The following is an 18,456-nucleotide window of genomic DNA, read 5'->3' on the forward strand; positions in this document are numbered from 1 at the left end:
GAATGCATTGATTTACCATGTCCTAACCTCCGCACTGAATTGAAAATAGCATAAAGAAAACATGAAGTAATATTATATATCATTATATATTTGAAAACAGCAAAAAGTTTGAAAGAGTTGGGGCAGAAATAACGACTGGAAAAGTAGATTAATGCCTAAAAAACCTGGACTTGGGTGTTGCACGCATCACCAGTGACATCAGTACAGCCCTGTAATCTCTTAAAAGGTGGTAAAGCCTAACCTGGGGACACTTGCACATGTTTTAGGGCTACACTGACAAGCATAAACCGTCCATAGAGATCATCAACTGCCACCATAGGACAGGTTAGTTGCAAATTACTGCTGCTGCTTTTCTTTAATGGAAATCACTGCATGCATGTGTTCAGAAATGCTTCTGAAAGCTATCAGAAACATTGCGGAGCAGCTGAAATCCAATATCAAAGAATAGTGGGATAAACATTTTTTCTTTTAAAACTACAGCAATCGGCCTCCAGGTTTTTCAAAACAATTGAAATAAGTGGTGATTAGGAAATATGCCCCTGTCCCAACTTCTTTGAAAAGTGCTGCAGGTATCAGCCAGCGTGGTTGGTGAATCGCTGCTTTCAGTCTTTAATTACATTTCGTGACGTTTCTTGAAAATGCTTCAAAAAAAGCTTCAAAAGTAAGCATCGATGCCCTGCTGTTGCCTGCAGTGAGCCCACGTATGTATATGGTCAATAGAAGTCCAGGTCTAAATTATCAATGCTGAAGTCGCGCACCAACACAACACTACAGTAAGGACACAGCTAACGTCCTGAAGCCTGGATCATTAACTGCAATGCTGGCTGGAACGGCCGGACTGTGACAAACCCCAAAAATAAAAAGACTAAATCAGGAAACTGGTGTTCACCAGCGCACAGTGCAGCTGCAGTTTTCCCTGAGCACTTCTGGACTGGGTGCAGCTTGACAAATAAAGAAGGTGAGATCATGGCTTCGGTAGAGACATAAAGAACGACGGCAGGCTACAGCTTCTCCATTCTGGATTGTGTCTCTGAGGACCCACCAGGCCTTTCTTTTAGTAACTATGCTGCGTTGCCTGTAGCTCCTTGGGAAGTCTAATGACAATCCATCTTTAGTTTCTGACTTTTTTACCTGGACGTGTTTTCCAGTAAATACTTATCTCTATGTGTTCTAATTCTATCCTAAACTTATTCCATGTTTCATAATAACCATTATGTGTGTCCCTTAAAGGGCAATTATTATAAAAGTTTTAATAAAGTAAGAAAATAATAAACAAATCAGAATCTTTCAGACAATAAACAAGTTGTATAATGCTCTGACATCCAATCAATAAAGGTTTACAATCTCTACTCAATCTGATAAACACATGTGAATGGCAGCTAATCTATGTCTGATCCTTTCTGTGCAAAATAGATAAAGCGCTTACTCATGTTTCCACATCTCAACAGTCATATGGTACTTTTAAAGCACTTCTTAAAGCACGAACAAACAAACAGAGAACCAAGCCCATAAGGACACACAAATGTCTTAAAGGTGCTATGTGTGGCATTTTTACACGGATAAACCACTGTCAACATGAATTTGCTACATCTGCATCATTTGTGTTTAAAAAAAACAACGACCGCCTGTTTTCTGTGTTCCACAATTACCAGGTCAGATTGGCAGGGAGATGTGTTTGATTAACAGGAAGTGAGATTTGCTGTTTTTAGACCAAGCATCTGGCGATGATGGGAATTGGGTTCTAATTTAGATCCTAACACAACAACAGCTATTAATAAAGAGGAACTACATGTGGTTCATCTTGGGTATTGTCTCATTTGGTTACACTAATTATGCCAAGGTAGCAATATCAATTTGACAATGATATGTTTGTTACACATAGCGTCTTTAAATTTAACAGCAGTTAATAAAAGTAAAACAATCCGTTTGCCAACAGTCAAACCTAAGTCGGAAAAAAAAACTAAATAAATTGATGCGGGAAAGATCAGATTGAATGGGAAGGTTGAACTTGTATGACACCAGCAGCTCCACCGTGAACCACCAACTGCAGCTCACAGGTGGAGCAGTGGACAACCTTTTATCAGGTAATAATCAAAGCCAACTGTGTGAACATCCCCAGTGTGAGACCGTGGGTGTGCTGTGGCTGTGGCAGGACGAGTTTTACGCTGACATCCTGGTGGGTGTGCAGTATGACAATGGTGGCTTGAATCGGTGGGGTGGCGGTAAAGTCCTCTGCTCTCCCACGAGCAGGGCGGGGTACTGGCTGGGGGGCCTATCCGAGAGGCAGTAAAGCGAAGAGAGGGAGGGACAAAGAAGAGGGCGATCGTCTTCCTCACTGGTCGTCCTCGATCTCTCTTTCTTTCCCGCTCTCCCTGCTTCACAGCGCCGTGGCCTCCCAGCTGGTTCCCCGCGGGACCTGGCGTCACTTGGTTTCCGTGAGAACCGGGGCGGGGACCGCAGATGGGTGTGGCCGGTTCAGCTCCGTCCCCGTGGCAGGAGAAGAAGCTGCAGATGCCAGGCTGCAGGGTGTGACTGGTGCAGTGACACCTGAAAGAAGGGAATGAGAAGCTGCATCAGCTGCTTGTAATACTGAAATCCCTCCTTGATTTCCAAAAGAAGTAGAAGACCACAGGCTTGCATTTCTCACTAGTGACTGGATCACTAAGATAAAATTAGTTTCACTTTGATAAAGAAGTGAAGACATGAAACAGCTTTTGCACTGTACAGCTAAATATGTTGAGGAAAAATACAAAATAACGTAGGTAATAAATGTAACGCTGTTCTGGCCCTTAGCTCATGTAATTTAGTGTAAATTTTATTGTTCAGAATTGTATTACAAGCCCTGCCGTCTACTAACTCAATCTTCGCTGAACAAGGTTTACCACTGTTCATTTCTCTTGCACTAAAATCCAATCCATTTATGAGGTGTGTCTATCTCAAAGATGTAACTAGAGCTACACCAATAAACCGCACTGCTCCATCTTTGAGATGAGGTATTAAGTGTAAATCTGTACCGTACTTACATTAACATTTCCTCTCCATTGTCAGGGCTACCCCTCTAAAAAACCAGAAATCTTGCTGTTTATATTTTCAAACAGCACATTTGACTTTTATAATGAAAAGCAGTATTTTATAGAAATACAGTTAGGTCCATATATATTTGGACAAGAAAAAAGTATGAACAAGGCGTGGAACAGCTCATGATCCAAAGCATGCCACATCATCTATAAAGCAGAACCATTGTGATGGTTTGGGCGTGCATGGCTGCCAGTGACACTGAGACAATAGTGGTTATTGATGATGTGACACAGGACAGAAGTAGACGAATGAATTCTGAGGTGTTCAGTGACATACTCATGCTCAAATTGATTGGGCAGTGTTTCATAATACAGAAGGTCAGTGACCCCAAACATATAGCCAAAGCAACCCAGGAGTTTGTTAAACCAAAGAAGTGGAACACCTATTCAGTATGATCAGGTAAATGCACTTTTTCTGGAATTCATAACGTCCCAAATCCTGAAGACACTGCAAGGCACTGCGATCCCACACTGTGCCCTAAATTTTGCTCATTCACTGTTACATACTCCTATGAACAGCTCACATATGTTCTCTTAACTTTCTGATGCCACTGACACCACTGAATCATACTCACAATCCTTGTGGGGAGCTGCTATGTTGTTATCGATGGAAGAGATCTTGCTGGCGACAGCGCTGGTGCTCTGGCTCTGCGCCGTCTGGCCGGTATTTTGGCTTTGAGCCGGCTGGTTCTGGCCCGCCTGGCTCTGGCTTTGGGCTGACTTCTGCGTCTGACTCGGCCTAGTCGGTGCGTTGGACGCATCAATGCTGCTCCCCATGCTGCTGCCAAGCTGCAGCCGCCTCATGTGCCGAACCACGGCAGTGGCATTGAACGCTTGCTGTGAAGAGCATAGAAACAAAAGGAAAATCTGATCACGAAACCTTGGGACAATGCACGCTGAGCCATCACAACTTAGGTCTGCACTAAAGTATACCCTGCTTTATCATCCTTCTGTTCACTAATGGGAACTATTGTTTAAAAAATTAACATCTAGCCGTATTTAAACAGAGTTCAAACTAATGACTGAGACCATAAACTCTTGAGCCATACCTTATTATGACGACAGAGTTCAATAACCTGGTAACGTTATGGTAAAATATATTGTGTTAAAATGACCTAGTAAATCATTTTCATTTGTGGAACATGGGAATTGTTTGAAATCTGAAGTTTGTTCTTATTTCTTCTGACTTCTTTAGGGGTAAATAGCTGTTGAGAGGTAGATCTTACCCACGAGACAAGCCAGGTTTTTATTGCTGAGTGATTCACCTTCTAAAAACAGTTGGCTGAGGAGCTGTAATAGGGTAATGTAGTCTATTGCAGTAGAGCCAAAACCACAGAGAATAAACTGCAGTAAACAAAATTTACCCTCCATTTGCTCTTGGCAAAGTTCTTTCTGATCTGCCGGCTGACTGACTCATGGATGTTCTTGCAGAGAGCCGTATCCCCAGCGATCCTGAGATATATATATAACGACACAAAAACACAATTTCTTAGTCAATACTTCTGAATGTACATCAACATCGATATCAATATTGATTTGATGGATTTTTGTGATGCTGTTGTGTGTGTGTGTTTGTGTGTGCATGTGTGTTTCTCACCAGGGGTGTCTGAGCGCCTGTTCACAAGTGAAACGCTTGGCTGGGTCTTTTTCCATCAGTCTGCTGATGAAATCCTTGGCTGGGAGAAAAACAAACCAAACATATAAACACCACATTGTTTTTTACCACGTTAAAACCCACTCACAAAACATTTTGCGACACTGAAAATCTTTGACATTTCGATCAGGGAAAGATGTTTTCAGATGTCAGATGTTGCACTGTTTGGTTTCTACTGAGAACGTGGGCTGTGTGTACCATCTGGTTTTCACTGTATCAGCCAAGTTGACCTCTGTTAATTCTACATTACTAACAATGTGCAGGAGTGATTTCTATTTGCTCTGAGGAAACTTGACACTTCTGAAAACACAAAGCTTTTCTTGACAGTCCATAAATGCGATTTTATCCTCACTAACACAATAGACTGGTGACTGAAATAGACTTCCAGCCAATAGAACGCTGGTTTTACTTCCAGTCTATGCCCGTAACTGTGCTGGTAATGGATGAAACCACACATCGCACACTTACTCTCACATATTTTCATTCCATGCAGATTAAATCAGCGACTATGATGGAAAGGTGGTGTGTGGGCCATATGTGCCACATGATGGACCGAGGAGGCGGAAGGACAGATGGTGGAGGAAGGAGGAGGAAGAGGAGGCCTCACCTGAGTCTGATATGTCATCCCAGTACGGTGCATCAAACTCATAGTCAGCTTTCAGGATCTGCTCGAACAGCTTGGAGTCGTTTTCGTCGTAGAATGGAGGATAACCACACAACCTGCAGACGAGATATTTATTCTTTTGGTTGAATCTTTAACAGTCACTTATTTTCATTAATAAATGATTTCACTGATTACTACAGAGTCCCTTTACTCATTGTCACCCTTTTGAAATGACTGCCTTGCTTAGGACACATAGTGTTAAATGCAAACACATGTGTATGTAAGAGACAGACTAGATCTGTGTCTGTAAGGGAATACTGTAACCCAGATTAATCTTTGTAGCTACAATTTACATATGTCCCCTAAATGCCTCACATGTAGGCAACAGTGTAGTGCCACAGGCAGATTTGTGTTTCTAGACATGAATTTGACAGGTTTTCTTTTTCTCTTTTCAGGATCCCTGAATATGAAATGAATATATTTAATTTTTAAAAGGTAAAAAACTCCTTATTTAGAGATTTATAGCCTGTAAGGATTTTGCTACTCATGGCAGAGACCACAATTTGACTTAAAAATCCACCCACCCTTCATTTTTCTGTATTTTGCTTCCAAGAAACCAGACTTTCTTGTAATTTAAAAAAATCTAAATTTTCCTTTCTACACTGGCTGTTTTTTCACCCATTTTCAGTTCAGTTGTTGTATCCAATGATCTTCAGAGGATTCTTTTTTTTGTTAAGTCACTTAATGCTGACCTCTGAATCACTGAAGCATAATAAAGCACATAACCCAAGGGACGAACCAGTGTTGTTTCTACACAGACAACAAACTGGCAAAGAGCCCATTTTAAATTGTATCTTAATGCACTTTGTTACTAGCAGCCTGCTGCACAAACACATCACTTGTTCCCAGATGAATCTATGAAGAATACCAAAGACAATGGCAGGTATAAACCTGTATTGTTGCACTAACAAGGTGATTCTCAAACAGCTATTTAGCTGAAAACCTGGTATATCGCAGCATGATGTTCAGTGTGTTCTTTAAAAGAAAATCCAAGGGAACTGAAAAAGTGGGGGACAATAGAAGATGTGGCAGGCTTAAAAAAACTAGCCACAGCAGGTGATCATCTGCTGTTCACTGAAGATTCTTCAGAAATAATCTCAGTGGAAGGGTGCTATAAAAAAGCCTTTGACAGCCAGGCTTTGGTATACCAAATTACACAAGACTAGACTAAAAATCTGTGGTAACAGATCTTATGGACTGATGAATAGGAATTTGAAATTTTAAGTTTAAATCACCATCAATATGTACAAGAGTGAGTGTCTACTGACATCTGCAAAACACGGTTCTGTCGTGGTTCCGGGCAGAATTTCAGCCAGTGTTGTTGTGACAACTGATGAAATTATGAACATAGAAAAGTCAGAGTCTGATTGGCAGTGGCTTCATTGTTTAGTATGACAATGATCCCAAACCCACTGCCAATGCAGACCTGGAGAGAAAAACACACAGTGGCCTACCAGAGCCCAGATCTCAACATTACTGAAGCAGTGAGGGATCGTCTCGACAGAGAACAGAACAAAAGGCAGAAAACATCCAAAGAAGAGCTTTGGATGTCCTTCAGGAAGCCTGGAGAACTATTCCCGAAGGCTGCTTAAAGAAATGACAAGATAGCTTGCCTCAGTTGTGTACCACTTTTTGAAATACATTATCAGATCAAAACAAAATTCCTGTTTAGGCTTTGGTGCTAAAAACAACTTTGTGAAGTACTGGGTTAGGTTTAGAAAAAGATCAAATATGTGGTGAAGATAGAAAATATACATCCTATAAAACTTAGTAAAAGATTATTGCTGACTGAGTCTGGCTGTAGGAAATCCGAGGTACTATCTAAAAGGAGGAATGTCCGCACTTCAGAATGCATCTGTGAAGGCAGGTTGTGGCTTGCAGTGGTCGCTTTAACACTGGTAACAAAGAACAATTTGCAGTCAAGATTTAAGTACTCCAGTTACTCTGCTACCCTCCAGTACCCCTGCTAAACTTGCAAACTTGAATTAATAGTAGGTGGTGTCGCAGTATTGTTGTCACATCTGGACTTGAGCTCAGAGCAGTGTATTACTGTGACTGCGTAGTAGCAGTGGTAGTTGGCTGTATCGCCTTAATCGCATTAACATGAGATTACTGGTTCTTGGTGCTGATGAGCACAAATGAACTTAAGTCCAAGTTTGATTTTCCATAACGACACAAAGCGGAGCAACAGCAGAGCTGCCGCTCAGCCCAAAACACCTCATTACCGAGGTTCTGGATGCACCAGGAGATTTTCATAAAAACTCATTAAAATGCCGTTCTCCATCAATACACACCGGAAAGAAAGAATAAAAGGGAAACGCAACGGGCAGAGAGGAAGGAGGACTCTGCCTGCCGTGAGGGGAAAAGGGCTTTCTGATTTGTTTTTTTTGCTTTCTCATTTGCTTAAAGACTCACTTTGTCATGTTACTCGGCTGACCCTCCACTCCATCGAACACACACACACACAAATACACTTGCACTCGGGATCCTGGCTGATTATCATGGTTGATTACCTGATGTGATCTTTCCACCTGAGCAGCAGTCAAAACCTAACAAGGTCTGAATCCCAACGCTAATTGTGCTAATTGCCAGCAGGGAGTTGCTCTTTCTTTTACCCTGCACGCACACAGCAACACACGGACATACACACGCACAGCCATTTCTACTGTGCTGTCAAATCCACCAAATGCTTTTTACTAGCAAAAGCTTTTACTGCACTACTCACCACAAAGTACAGCGTAAAACGGGAGAAAGACAGAGAAAAAGTCAGCGCGAGAGAGTCACGTGAGTTTGTTTGCGCCTACTTTCCTCTCAACCACTGTGAGCTCTCTGATTGCTCCTCAGGTGTTAAACATAAATGAAGATGCAGAGGCAACATACACCTTAAAATAACTCCAACAGTGGCGTTCTCAACAACAAGATTGCAGTCTGAGCACACAAACATGGTTTCCATTGTTCACCAACACTGGTGAAAAACAAGAAAATGAAAATGAAATCTCGTCACAGACGAGGGTGAGAAGGGTGACAAAGGCTAGATGGAGATCCGCTTAATGAGCGTAAATGTGATGTGAATGGAATGCATGTTTACAAACAGATTTTCCAGTTAAGGTGTTTTCAATTTTGTGATTCATACATGGCCGAGCCAGGTCTCCATAGCCCAGCTGATGATTAGAAAACTACTAGTATGAAAATGGCTGTTTTGTTGTGCTGTTATAAAGACCTTCATTCTATTTAATTACAAAGATTACATCCAAGGGAACTTGTAAAACGACTTTAATAGCTACTCAGAGATTTGATATAATGTTAGATGGAAGATTTGGTAAAAATATGTCACAGGAGGAAAACCAAAGGTGTAAATAACACACTAATTAAACACGATTACAGTAACCTAAAACTGCTTCATACCTGTGTCTAGACACGGGTTATTTCAGTTATTTCAAAGCCTGCATGGCCTCTAGGGGCGACAACTTCTCTGGTCTCATTGTATTGAAATCTATGAGAAAACGACCCTACTTCTTACTGGTTTTATGACTTTAGTTAACAATTTCCTAATTGGTTTTTTCAAAAAAAAAATTAATTCACCCTACAGCATTACGTGTATACAACGGATGGACAAGCTAATGGTTAGCAGTCATGTGACTCAATGCAAGGCAAACCTGTGAATGTATTTAGCTGATTGACTTGGCCGCATTTCTGGCAATGAACACGATTATCACAACCTTAATGATGAATAAGGCATCAAGAATTCAGATTTCCCACCGTGACCATGACCCGGTGCTAATGGAGCTTTGGTGCTTTCTGGTGATGTCAGTCATGGTGATTGATGGAAACTGCTTCCTGTACAGTGGAATATAAAGAAGTTTAATTGGTACTTACAAGATGTAGGCGATCACTCCAATGGACCAGCAGTCGACCGCTTTACTATACGGCTTCTGGGCGAGAACCTCTGGAGCTGATAGAGAGAGGGAGAAACAAGCAGACACAGCGGGGTTAGAGAAAAAAACGGCTTTGGAACGACCTCAGTTTGGTGGTAAACCTAACTACAGTGCGTTTTTACTTTTTCAGCTTGAGGTCCAGTAACAACTGCGGTGTGATTTTTATATGAAAAAGGGGCTGTTTAATGAGACTGAGTACAGAGAAAATATGCAGACACCTCATGTCTGTTGAAATTAAAATCACATGCCAGTTCGGTGCACGGTGGGAAATATTCTGCAGGAGGTACAGATTCTCATAGGTGCAGAAATACATGGTACAACTAGCTCCAACTAGCTCTTCTAGTTAGCTTCAGACCCATTTTCTCTGCTGCTGGTGTCGGTAAGGGAGGCTTTCCAGGCCCGACCTTTCTCTGCAGCTCATTACCGAAGGCCCTGGACAGAGCAAATTACTGATGACAGCGAGGTCGCCGTAATATCACCTCACATATACACACACAAGGCTCTCGAAATAGATTTGGCATGCTCACACACATACACACAGAAGGAACACCAGTCATATCTGAGTCAAAATATAAACTTTGCACACTTGTGCTGAATCTGAGTGCTTACATTTGCTTATTAGTCTAATCTGACTCATTGTGTGTGTGTCTGTTCTGGGTTTTCTGGATGCAGAACTCGAGCATTTTTACCCACTGAGATCACCGTGTCTGCAGCTCACTAAGTCCAGAGTCGGTATCAGGGTACAATCATAATGTGTAATTTCTTAATAGTCAATCACTGAACTAACCCCGTAGTGGGTCTTTGGCTATGTCCTATTTCCAAGCGTGACTTTTCTTTTTGCTGGAAGAAGCAAATTTAACAGTTGAAAGTTATCATAATGAGAAAATGAAAAAATAACAATGAAAACTGAGTCTTTCATTCAAACGCAGTTGTAAATTGTCACCTTCTTTGATTGTATTTTCACACAAAGCACCTTGAGTGGAAAAACTGCAGGAGTTCCTCTCACGGATGAGAGGAATTGATGCAAAGTTCTGACCTTTCAAAGTAAAACGATGCAAATTTTTTGCTGACTGGGTGAGAATGTGAACTGACTCTTTAAAGATAGTACACCAAAAAAAACCCTGAAGAACAGCTGGGTGCTTTGAAGCGCTTGAGCCAAAGACAGCTGGAGTTCTTTCAGGTTCTTGAAGATATTTCCCAACTCATCTAAAAGGCCACTCCAGTTCTGCGAGTGGCTTCGACTCAAGCACTTTAGTCCACCATGACACGGACGATTGAGAACCTAAACAGACACACAGCTGGATTTAGTAAAGCTGCCCTGCAACAAAAACGATTCAACATTTATGTACCTTTCTGTGTGAATAGTGGGAAATGATCTGTTTGTGCGACTTATACGACTTTTGCAACATGCAAATGTGTGTCACCGAACCTCTGTCTCCTGTAGAATGCAATCAAAGAAATGCTCACACACAAGCAGATTAAGCACACTGCACACAGAGATTCACACAAAAATGAGATATAATATGATACAGAGCATGACTGTCTGTCTCAGAGTGATAAGCATGACTGGGGTGTGTGAAGAGCACAAACACGCATCGCTCCAGATGACATGGGAAGAAAAGAGATGATGCAGGAAGTGTAAACGGCGTCAGATGGGAACAACATGTGCTCATTTAATTCATCACGTGTTTGTTGGCTCACAGGAATCATTACAGAAACAGCTAAGTCCAACTAGTCGAACTAGGTCAAACTTTGTAATGCTCGGAGAGGGTCGAACGAACCCAAAGAGCTACATCTTAGACTCTACAGGCCTAACAGGGCATTTAGAAAACGAATGAACAAGAATGACTTGTCAGCAAACAGCCTCTTCTCTCGAAAAATGGCAGCACATGTTCGGTACGTAAGGTTCCATTTGAACAAACCAGACTGTGGAACAATGTCCACACCAAAGTGAGGATCTTTGAACATGCCAGGTTGAGAGAAAACCAAATATGGCACGAACGCGTCATACCAACTCTCAAGCAGGGTGGTGGATGAGTAATGATTTGGGCTTGTTTGGCAGCCACAGGACCTTGACAGCTATTGTGTCGACCATAAACTACTCTGTTTATCAAAGGATTCATGAGTCAAATGTGAGGCCATCTGTCCAAGAAAAATGAAGTCATGAAACAGGACGATGATCCCAAGCACAGCAGCAAATCTGCAACAGAATGGCTGAAAAAGGACAGAATCAAGGTGTAGCAGTGGCTCAAAGTCCAGACCTCAACCTGATTGAAATGCTGTGATGGGACCTTAATAGAGCCACGCATAAATGAATGCCTATAAACTTCACTGAAATGACGCAACTTTATAAAGAAAATGGGACATAAATTCCTCCACAATTATGTGAGAGACAGATAAAAGTCACACAAAAGACAATTACTTCAAGTTATTGCTGCTAAAGATGCTTCCACAAGCCACTGAATCATGGGGTACGGATAGTTTTGGGGGGGGTTCTTGAAAAACTGTGTTTTTCTCCTTTTTTGTGTGCAGTCATTAGTGTGTAATGCCAGAAGTGATTTGAAGGTCTGGATGAACTGGACCTTCATCTCTCGTTACAGCATTTTGCGACTTTGGACAAGTTGCAATTTATCTGTGTAAACAGGTAAGCTAGTGTTAGCTCACAGTTGTCAGACGAAACCACAATAGATTTTTTTATCTCCAAAAACAAATAAAGATCTCTTTGTTTGGTTCTGGCTACTGTTAGCTAACACTGGTTATTTTCTTGTATGTCTTTTAACGACCAAAAACAGTAACAGCACTAACAAAATTCAAATTCAAATTCAAATTCAAATTTTATTTGTCACGTACACAGTCATACACAGTACGATATGTAGTGAAATGCTTGGACAACTGCTCGTGACCTAAAGAAAACAAAAAAGGAAAAGGCTATGAATAAGATAGGAAATAAATATGAAAAATTAAAAAGGGTAAATTTAACTAGGAAGGAATAAAATATAAATTAAGGTTAAAAATGAAATAACTGTACAACACAAATTAGAATGAAGGGTAAATTTAACTGGGAAGAATAAGATAAAATATATAAATTAAAGTTGAAAATAAAATAGCTGTACAACAAAATACACAATACACAATATAGAACTATATAAGAATGTATGAAGAAATCTAAATATAAATAAATATATACACAATAACAGCAGCTGTACAAGTATTAACCGGAAATGAAGAATATAGTGACCAGTGTTGTGCAAAAACAAAGTCCAGAAAGTCCAGTGTGTGTGTAAGAACCATATGTGTGGGTCAGTACTGTGTGGTGGTGTGATTGTGATTGAGAGACCGTATCGCCTGCGGGAAGAAGCTCCTCCTCAGTCTCTCTGTGTTGGTCTTCAGGGAGCGGAATCGCTTTCCTGACCTCAACAGAGAGAACAGTCTGTTGTTGGGATGGCTGAGGTCCTTCACGATCTTCCTGGCCTTGGTCCAGCACCGCCTGCTGTAGATTGAGTGCAGGTCAGGGAGCTCGGAGCGGATGGTGCGCTCAGCTGACCGCACAACCCTCTGTAGAGCTCGTCTGTCCTGCATGGTGCTGTTCCCGAACCAGGTTAAGATGTTTCCCGTCAGGATGCTCTCTATGGTGCACGAGTAAAAGTTCCTGAGCACCTTGGAGGGCAGTTGGAAGTCTCTCAAGCGTCTGAGGTGGTAGAGACGCTGTCGGGCCTTTTTCACCACGGTGTTGATGTGACAGGACCATGACAGGTCCTGCGTGATGTGAACTCCGAGGTATTTGAAGCTGTCCACTCTCTCCACTGGGCACTCGTTGATGACGGGGGTCTGGTAGTTCCTCTCCTGCTTAGTGCTGAAGTCCACTATCAGCTCCTTTGTCTTACTGACGTTTAGAAGGAGGTTGTTCCTCTGGCACCAGTTCTCCAGATTCCTAATCTCCTTCAGGTAGGCCGTCTCGTTGTTATCAGAGATCAGGCCCACCACGACGGTGTCGTCAGCAAACTTGATGATGGTGGTGGAGCTGGTAGTGGCCACACAGTCATATGTGTACAAAGAGTACAGCAGGGGGCTCAGAACACACCCCTGGGGGGCTCCAGTGCTGAGAGTGGTGGAGGCTGAGACATGTCCGCCCATCCTTACTGCCTGTGGTCTGCCAGTTAGGAAGTTGGAGATCCACTGACACATAGATGAGCTGAGTCCCAGATGCTCCAGCTTGGTGGTGAGTGTGGAGGGAATTATGGTGTTAAATGCAGAGCTGTAGTCTATGAAGAGCATTTTAACATAATTCCCCCTTCTAGTGTCCAAGTGAGTGAGTGATGTGTGGAGGAGATGAGAGATGGCATCGTCTGTGGAACGATTTGGACGGTAAGCGAACTGTAGTGGGTCCAGTGTGTCTGGTAGTGAAGAAATGATGAAGTCTCTGACCAGGCGTTCAAAGCACTTCATCACTACTGAGGTGAGGGCTACAGGGCGATAGTCATTGAGAGAAGCAGGGTGGGGTTTCTTCGGGACAGGAACAATGATGGACTCTTTGAAGCATGTGGGGATCACCGACTGAGATAAAGAGATGTTGAATATCTCAGTGAACACAGGAGCTAGCTGGTATGCGCAGTCTCTTAGGATACGACCTGGGATGCCGTCTGGTCCTGCTGCTTTCCTGGTGTTCACTCTCTTGAAGGCTCTCCTTACTTCATGCTCGGAGATGACGAGCACGTTTCCGGTGCTGGCAGTATCTTCCTGTCTGCAGCCGTTAGCGCCGCTAACACTAGCATTGTTGGAGACCTTAGCTGCAGCCTCGAAGCGAGCATAGAAAGTGTTCAGCTCGTCTGCCAGAGTCACGGCCGCGTTCGTCATACCGGTTGTTGGTGCTTTATAGTCCATTATTGTCCTTAGTCCCCGCCACAGGCTCCTAGAGTCACTCTGTTGGAGTTGTGACTCTAGTTTCCTCCCGTAGCGCTGCTTCGCCTCTTTCACCACCCTCCGCACGTTATATGACGCGGCTTTGTACGGGTCCATGTCCCCCGTCATGAGTCCCGTGTTGTAGGCAGCGGTGCGGGATCTCAGAGCGTCGCGGATGGTTTTATCCACCCACGGCTTCTGGTTGGGAAACGTTGTGATAGTCTTTGTCTCCACGGTATCATCCGCTAGTTTCCCGATGAATCCCACAACCGCTTCCGTAAACACGTTGACGTCATCGTCGGAGCTGTTTCTGAACATGCCCCAGTCTGCGTCATCGAGTGCGTCCTGTAACGCGGCCACCGATTGATCCATCCAGCGCGCGACCTTCCTCTGAACCGGAACTTCCTGTTTCAGCCTTTGTTTGTATTTTGGCATGAGGAAGATGGCGGCGTGATCAGATTTGCCAAACGGGGGGGCGGGATTGTGCCTTGTAGCCGTCCTTGACCGTAGTGTAGCAGTGGTCCAGTGTCCTTTCACCCCTGGTGGGGCAGGTGATGTGTTGATAAAAGTTCGGCGCTGCGCGTTTGAGGTTGGCGCTATTAAAGTCCCCCGTCACAATAAGCGCAGCGTCCCGGTGTTGTGTCTGATGCTGTGTGAGTGCCTCATGCAGCTCGCATAAGGCGGTGACCGTGTCCGCTTGTGGTGGAATATAAACGGCACTTACAATGACCGATGTAAATTCCCGAGGTAGATAAAAAGGACGACACATGATGGACAGTAGTTCCAGATTTGGTGTGCAGGAGCGTGTGAGAGGAACAACGTTCGCACTGTTGCACCAGTTGTTGTTCACCATTAAACACACGCCGCCTCCCCTTGACTTCCCCGAGTCCCGTGTCCTGTCCATGCGGTGAACCGAGAAGAACTCGGCCGGCTGGATGGCGTGGTCCGGCACCGCTGGGTTCAGCCATGTCTGGGTGAAGCAGAGGAGATTGCAGTCCCGAATGTCTCTCTGGAACTTTATCCTGGCCCTGAGTTCGTCAAGCTTGTTCTCCAGTGACTGGACGTTGGCGAGCAGGATGCTAGGCAGAGGTGTGCAGTGTGCACGAGCTCTCAGCCTGTTCCTGACGCCGACTCGCTTCCCTCTAGGCCGCCGCCGCTTCCCTTTGTTCTCCCTCGAGATCTCACTCGGCCAGCTCGGATCCGGAGTTAAAAACTTCGAATTGTGAGTACATTGTATACCAATAGAAACAAGAGTGTCACTGTCATACCTAATGTACCCAATGGTGATGATTTTGCCGATTTAGAAACGCTGAAAACTAACTTAAAAAACAAAGACAAAGAAAAAGTGGTCGGAGCAGTCGTGACGGCAGCCGACCTCACCGGCGCCATCTTATCAGAGGGGATAAACTGTGATTTTAAGAGGAAAGAAATAAGAACGTTGAGGACAGGCGGTGACGGTGCGACCGGCTTACCCACATATCCTGGCGTGCCACAGGCAGTTGACATGACGTCACCGCTGCCCTCCATCTTTGAAAGACCAAAGTCACTGATCATAATCTTGGACTCGTCTTGAGGATTAAAATACAACAGGTTCTCTGGCTGAAGAAAGAAAGAAAGAAAGAAAGAAAGAAAGAAAGAAAGAAAGAAAGAAAGAAAGAAAGAATGAATTTTGGATTACAAACACTGTCACTTTGTTTAATGTCTCAGGCAGTTAATAGACAGACAACCTTATTGCTCATTTTACACAGTCTTGGTTAATGGAGGTCACTCTGACCAATCCATTCCTTCAAACAGCTGACACACACTACACTCACCCACAATGCACTGCATGTGTCGAGCTGCTGCCCTTATTGCAGCAGTAAATCAAGGGCTGTCAAGTGAGAATGAAGCACTTGTGTGGATTTAAAGTGTGGAATGGGAGAGTGAGTGTTTGTGTGTATGTGGGGTAAGACTTCAGTGAAGAAGCAGGGAATGTGTGTGTGTGTTTGAGTGTTTTACCTTCAGGTCTCGGTGCACGATTCCCATCCTGTGCAGGTAGTTAACGGCGTCCAGGACTTGCCGGATCAGCGTGCTTGCGTCTTTCTCCGTGTAGAATCCTTTTTCCACGATTCGGTCGAACAGCTCGCCGCCAGACACCCTGCAGGACGGGACAAAGGGTGCATGTGGGAAGAAGAAGACCTTACACACACAAACACACACACAGCAGTATCTGGTAGCAGGCTGGGGGGATTTGCTGGGTTGATATTTTTGGTAATTTATGAGCAGTACAGCTTCCCAGCCAAGAGTTTGTGGAAATGGTGAGCCATGTGCCAGCTCACACACGGACAACCAAACACACACACACACACACACACACACACACACACACACACACACACACACACACACACACACACACACACACACACACACACACACACTGATATTCCCTGCAGCTTCATAATTGTAATATATACACATTTCTTTTGAAGATGTGCTAAAAGTTGGCAAAGCATCCTTTAAATACAGTGAATCCTTTCATTTCTTCCTTCATACACATTCACCACTGACTTAAATATTTTCTAACTTCTCCACGATTGCACTGCAGCTCTCAGAGTTTTATAATATTTCAAGAATATTCTTTAATCTTTATCCTACTTTCTTTTCCTTTCACTGCAGCAGAAGCCAAAGAAAAAGCTTAAGTTAAAATGTCACAGTGGAGCAGTGGGGGGAAAGACGTAAGAGCAAGAGGAGACAAAAAGGACCGATGTGTGTGAATTTGTGCGTTTGTGACGTGCGATATTACTGCAGTAGTAGATGATTAAAGATGAGCCTCAATCTTACAGAAAGGATAATTCCACTTCCATTTGTTTTTCTTGTCCCAAAATGTGAGCGGCACATCAGATTCCATGAATACAGGGCAGCTCAATTTTGAGAAAAGATTATAAGAGAAGGACAGAAGACAGCGTGTAAGTATTCAGTGAGGAAAAAAACCCGTCTCCCATCAAAGTGATCTAAAGGTTCTGAAATATTTGCAATGCAGCTCACACTGTCAGCAGTCGGAGAAAAAAACTCATTTGTGACCCAAGAAAAACATTTAGGAAGTAAAAGGCAAATTTCTCCACCCCGGGCAAATTCTTTCAACAGTTAGTGTTAACTTTTATGACTCAAGAGCACATGAAACAACTTGTCCAGGTATACACAACATGCAGTTTATGCAGGTGAGAACAGCCCTCCACTTAGTTAACAGACACATAGCTCCCCCTACTGGAGAGGACCATCTTAATTGCCCCAGCAACATTAGCAGTAATAGAATACATTAATAGTATTAATATAAAGAATGAGCACAAAAACTTGATAGAAGTAGAACACCTTATACAGTATGCTTTGATTTACACACGAATAAAAATGACAAAAATAAATATACCCTTCATATATAGAAACACCCATGGCCAGGAATGTGTACATATGACAGAAAGGACACATGTGGATTCACAAGGGCAAACATGTCCACACACACAGATCAGATTCGAGCATACAGTTCACACTGACGACATAAAAAAAAAAAATCTAAAAGAACCACTAAACCAATTTTTCTCTCCTCAAAGAGGACAGCGACTTGTTCGGTTTTAGAGAGCGCAATGCCTGGGCATGACAAAAAAGGGCTGAATACACACACACACACACACACACACACACACACACACACACACACACACACACACACACACACACACACACACACACGATACAACGGAGATCAGCCACCAGGCTGCATTGTTGCATAAGTGTTTGCGTAAGAAGACCATGGCAATCAGACAGGAGCTCCCACACAAGAACACAACACAAGTGCACAGTCACACACGTACAGATACAAGGGCAGGACCATATACACACATACACAATACACACATGCGCACACATGCATATACACACAGTGAAAAGGAAATGCAGAAATGCAGCGAAAGGCGAGCACAAACAGACCAAAATCAAAACACAAACACATGCAACATCGTAGACACAACACAGATCCTAAGACACACAAACACCAGAATAATGTCTGCCAAATTACCCGCATTCATCATTTCTCAATTGATATATCATTGCAAAATGCGGGAGATCAAAGATCCCGATGTCAACAATGCTCCACGCTGTGCTGGATATGGGTTTAGCCTACACTATTTCACCTAAAAAATCAACAACAACAAAAAGAGACAATCTGTTTGATTATGAGCTTTAAGCATCATA

General features: G+C 43.2%; 1 protein-coding gene across 1 annotated transcript in view; it reads right to left on the reverse strand.

Moving 5' to 3' along the window:
* Nucleotides 1-2,323: 2,323 nt before the first annotated feature.
* The window catches only part of camk1da (calcium/calmodulin-dependent protein kinase 1Da), a 69,851-nt gene continuing 53,718 nt past the window's right edge, over nt 2,324-18,456 (reverse strand). Inside the window, exons 4-11 of the mRNA XM_082511113.1 lie at nt 16,228-16,366; nt 15,702-15,828; nt 9,272-9,347; nt 5,339-5,451; nt 4,675-4,753; nt 4,442-4,529; nt 3,653-3,914; nt 2,324-2,547 (exon numbers count right to left, since the gene is read on the reverse strand). Coding sequence (XP_082367239.1) covers nt 2,423-2,547; nt 3,653-3,914; nt 4,442-4,529; nt 4,675-4,753; nt 5,339-5,451; nt 9,272-9,347; nt 15,702-15,828; nt 16,228-16,366 — 1,009 coding nt within the window. The 3' untranslated portion in view covers nt 2,324-2,422. The remainder of the gene's footprint in view (nt 2,548-3,652; nt 3,915-4,441; nt 4,530-4,674; nt 4,754-5,338; nt 5,452-9,271; nt 9,348-15,701; nt 15,829-16,227; nt 16,367-18,456) is intronic.

The sequence above is a fragment of the Aulonocara stuartgranti genome (assembly GCF_965226115.1).
Source record: "Aulonocara stuartgranti genome assembly, chromosome: 17".
NCBI classification, from domain to species: Eukaryota; Metazoa; Chordata; class Actinopteri; order Cichliformes; family Cichlidae; genus Aulonocara; species Aulonocara stuartgranti.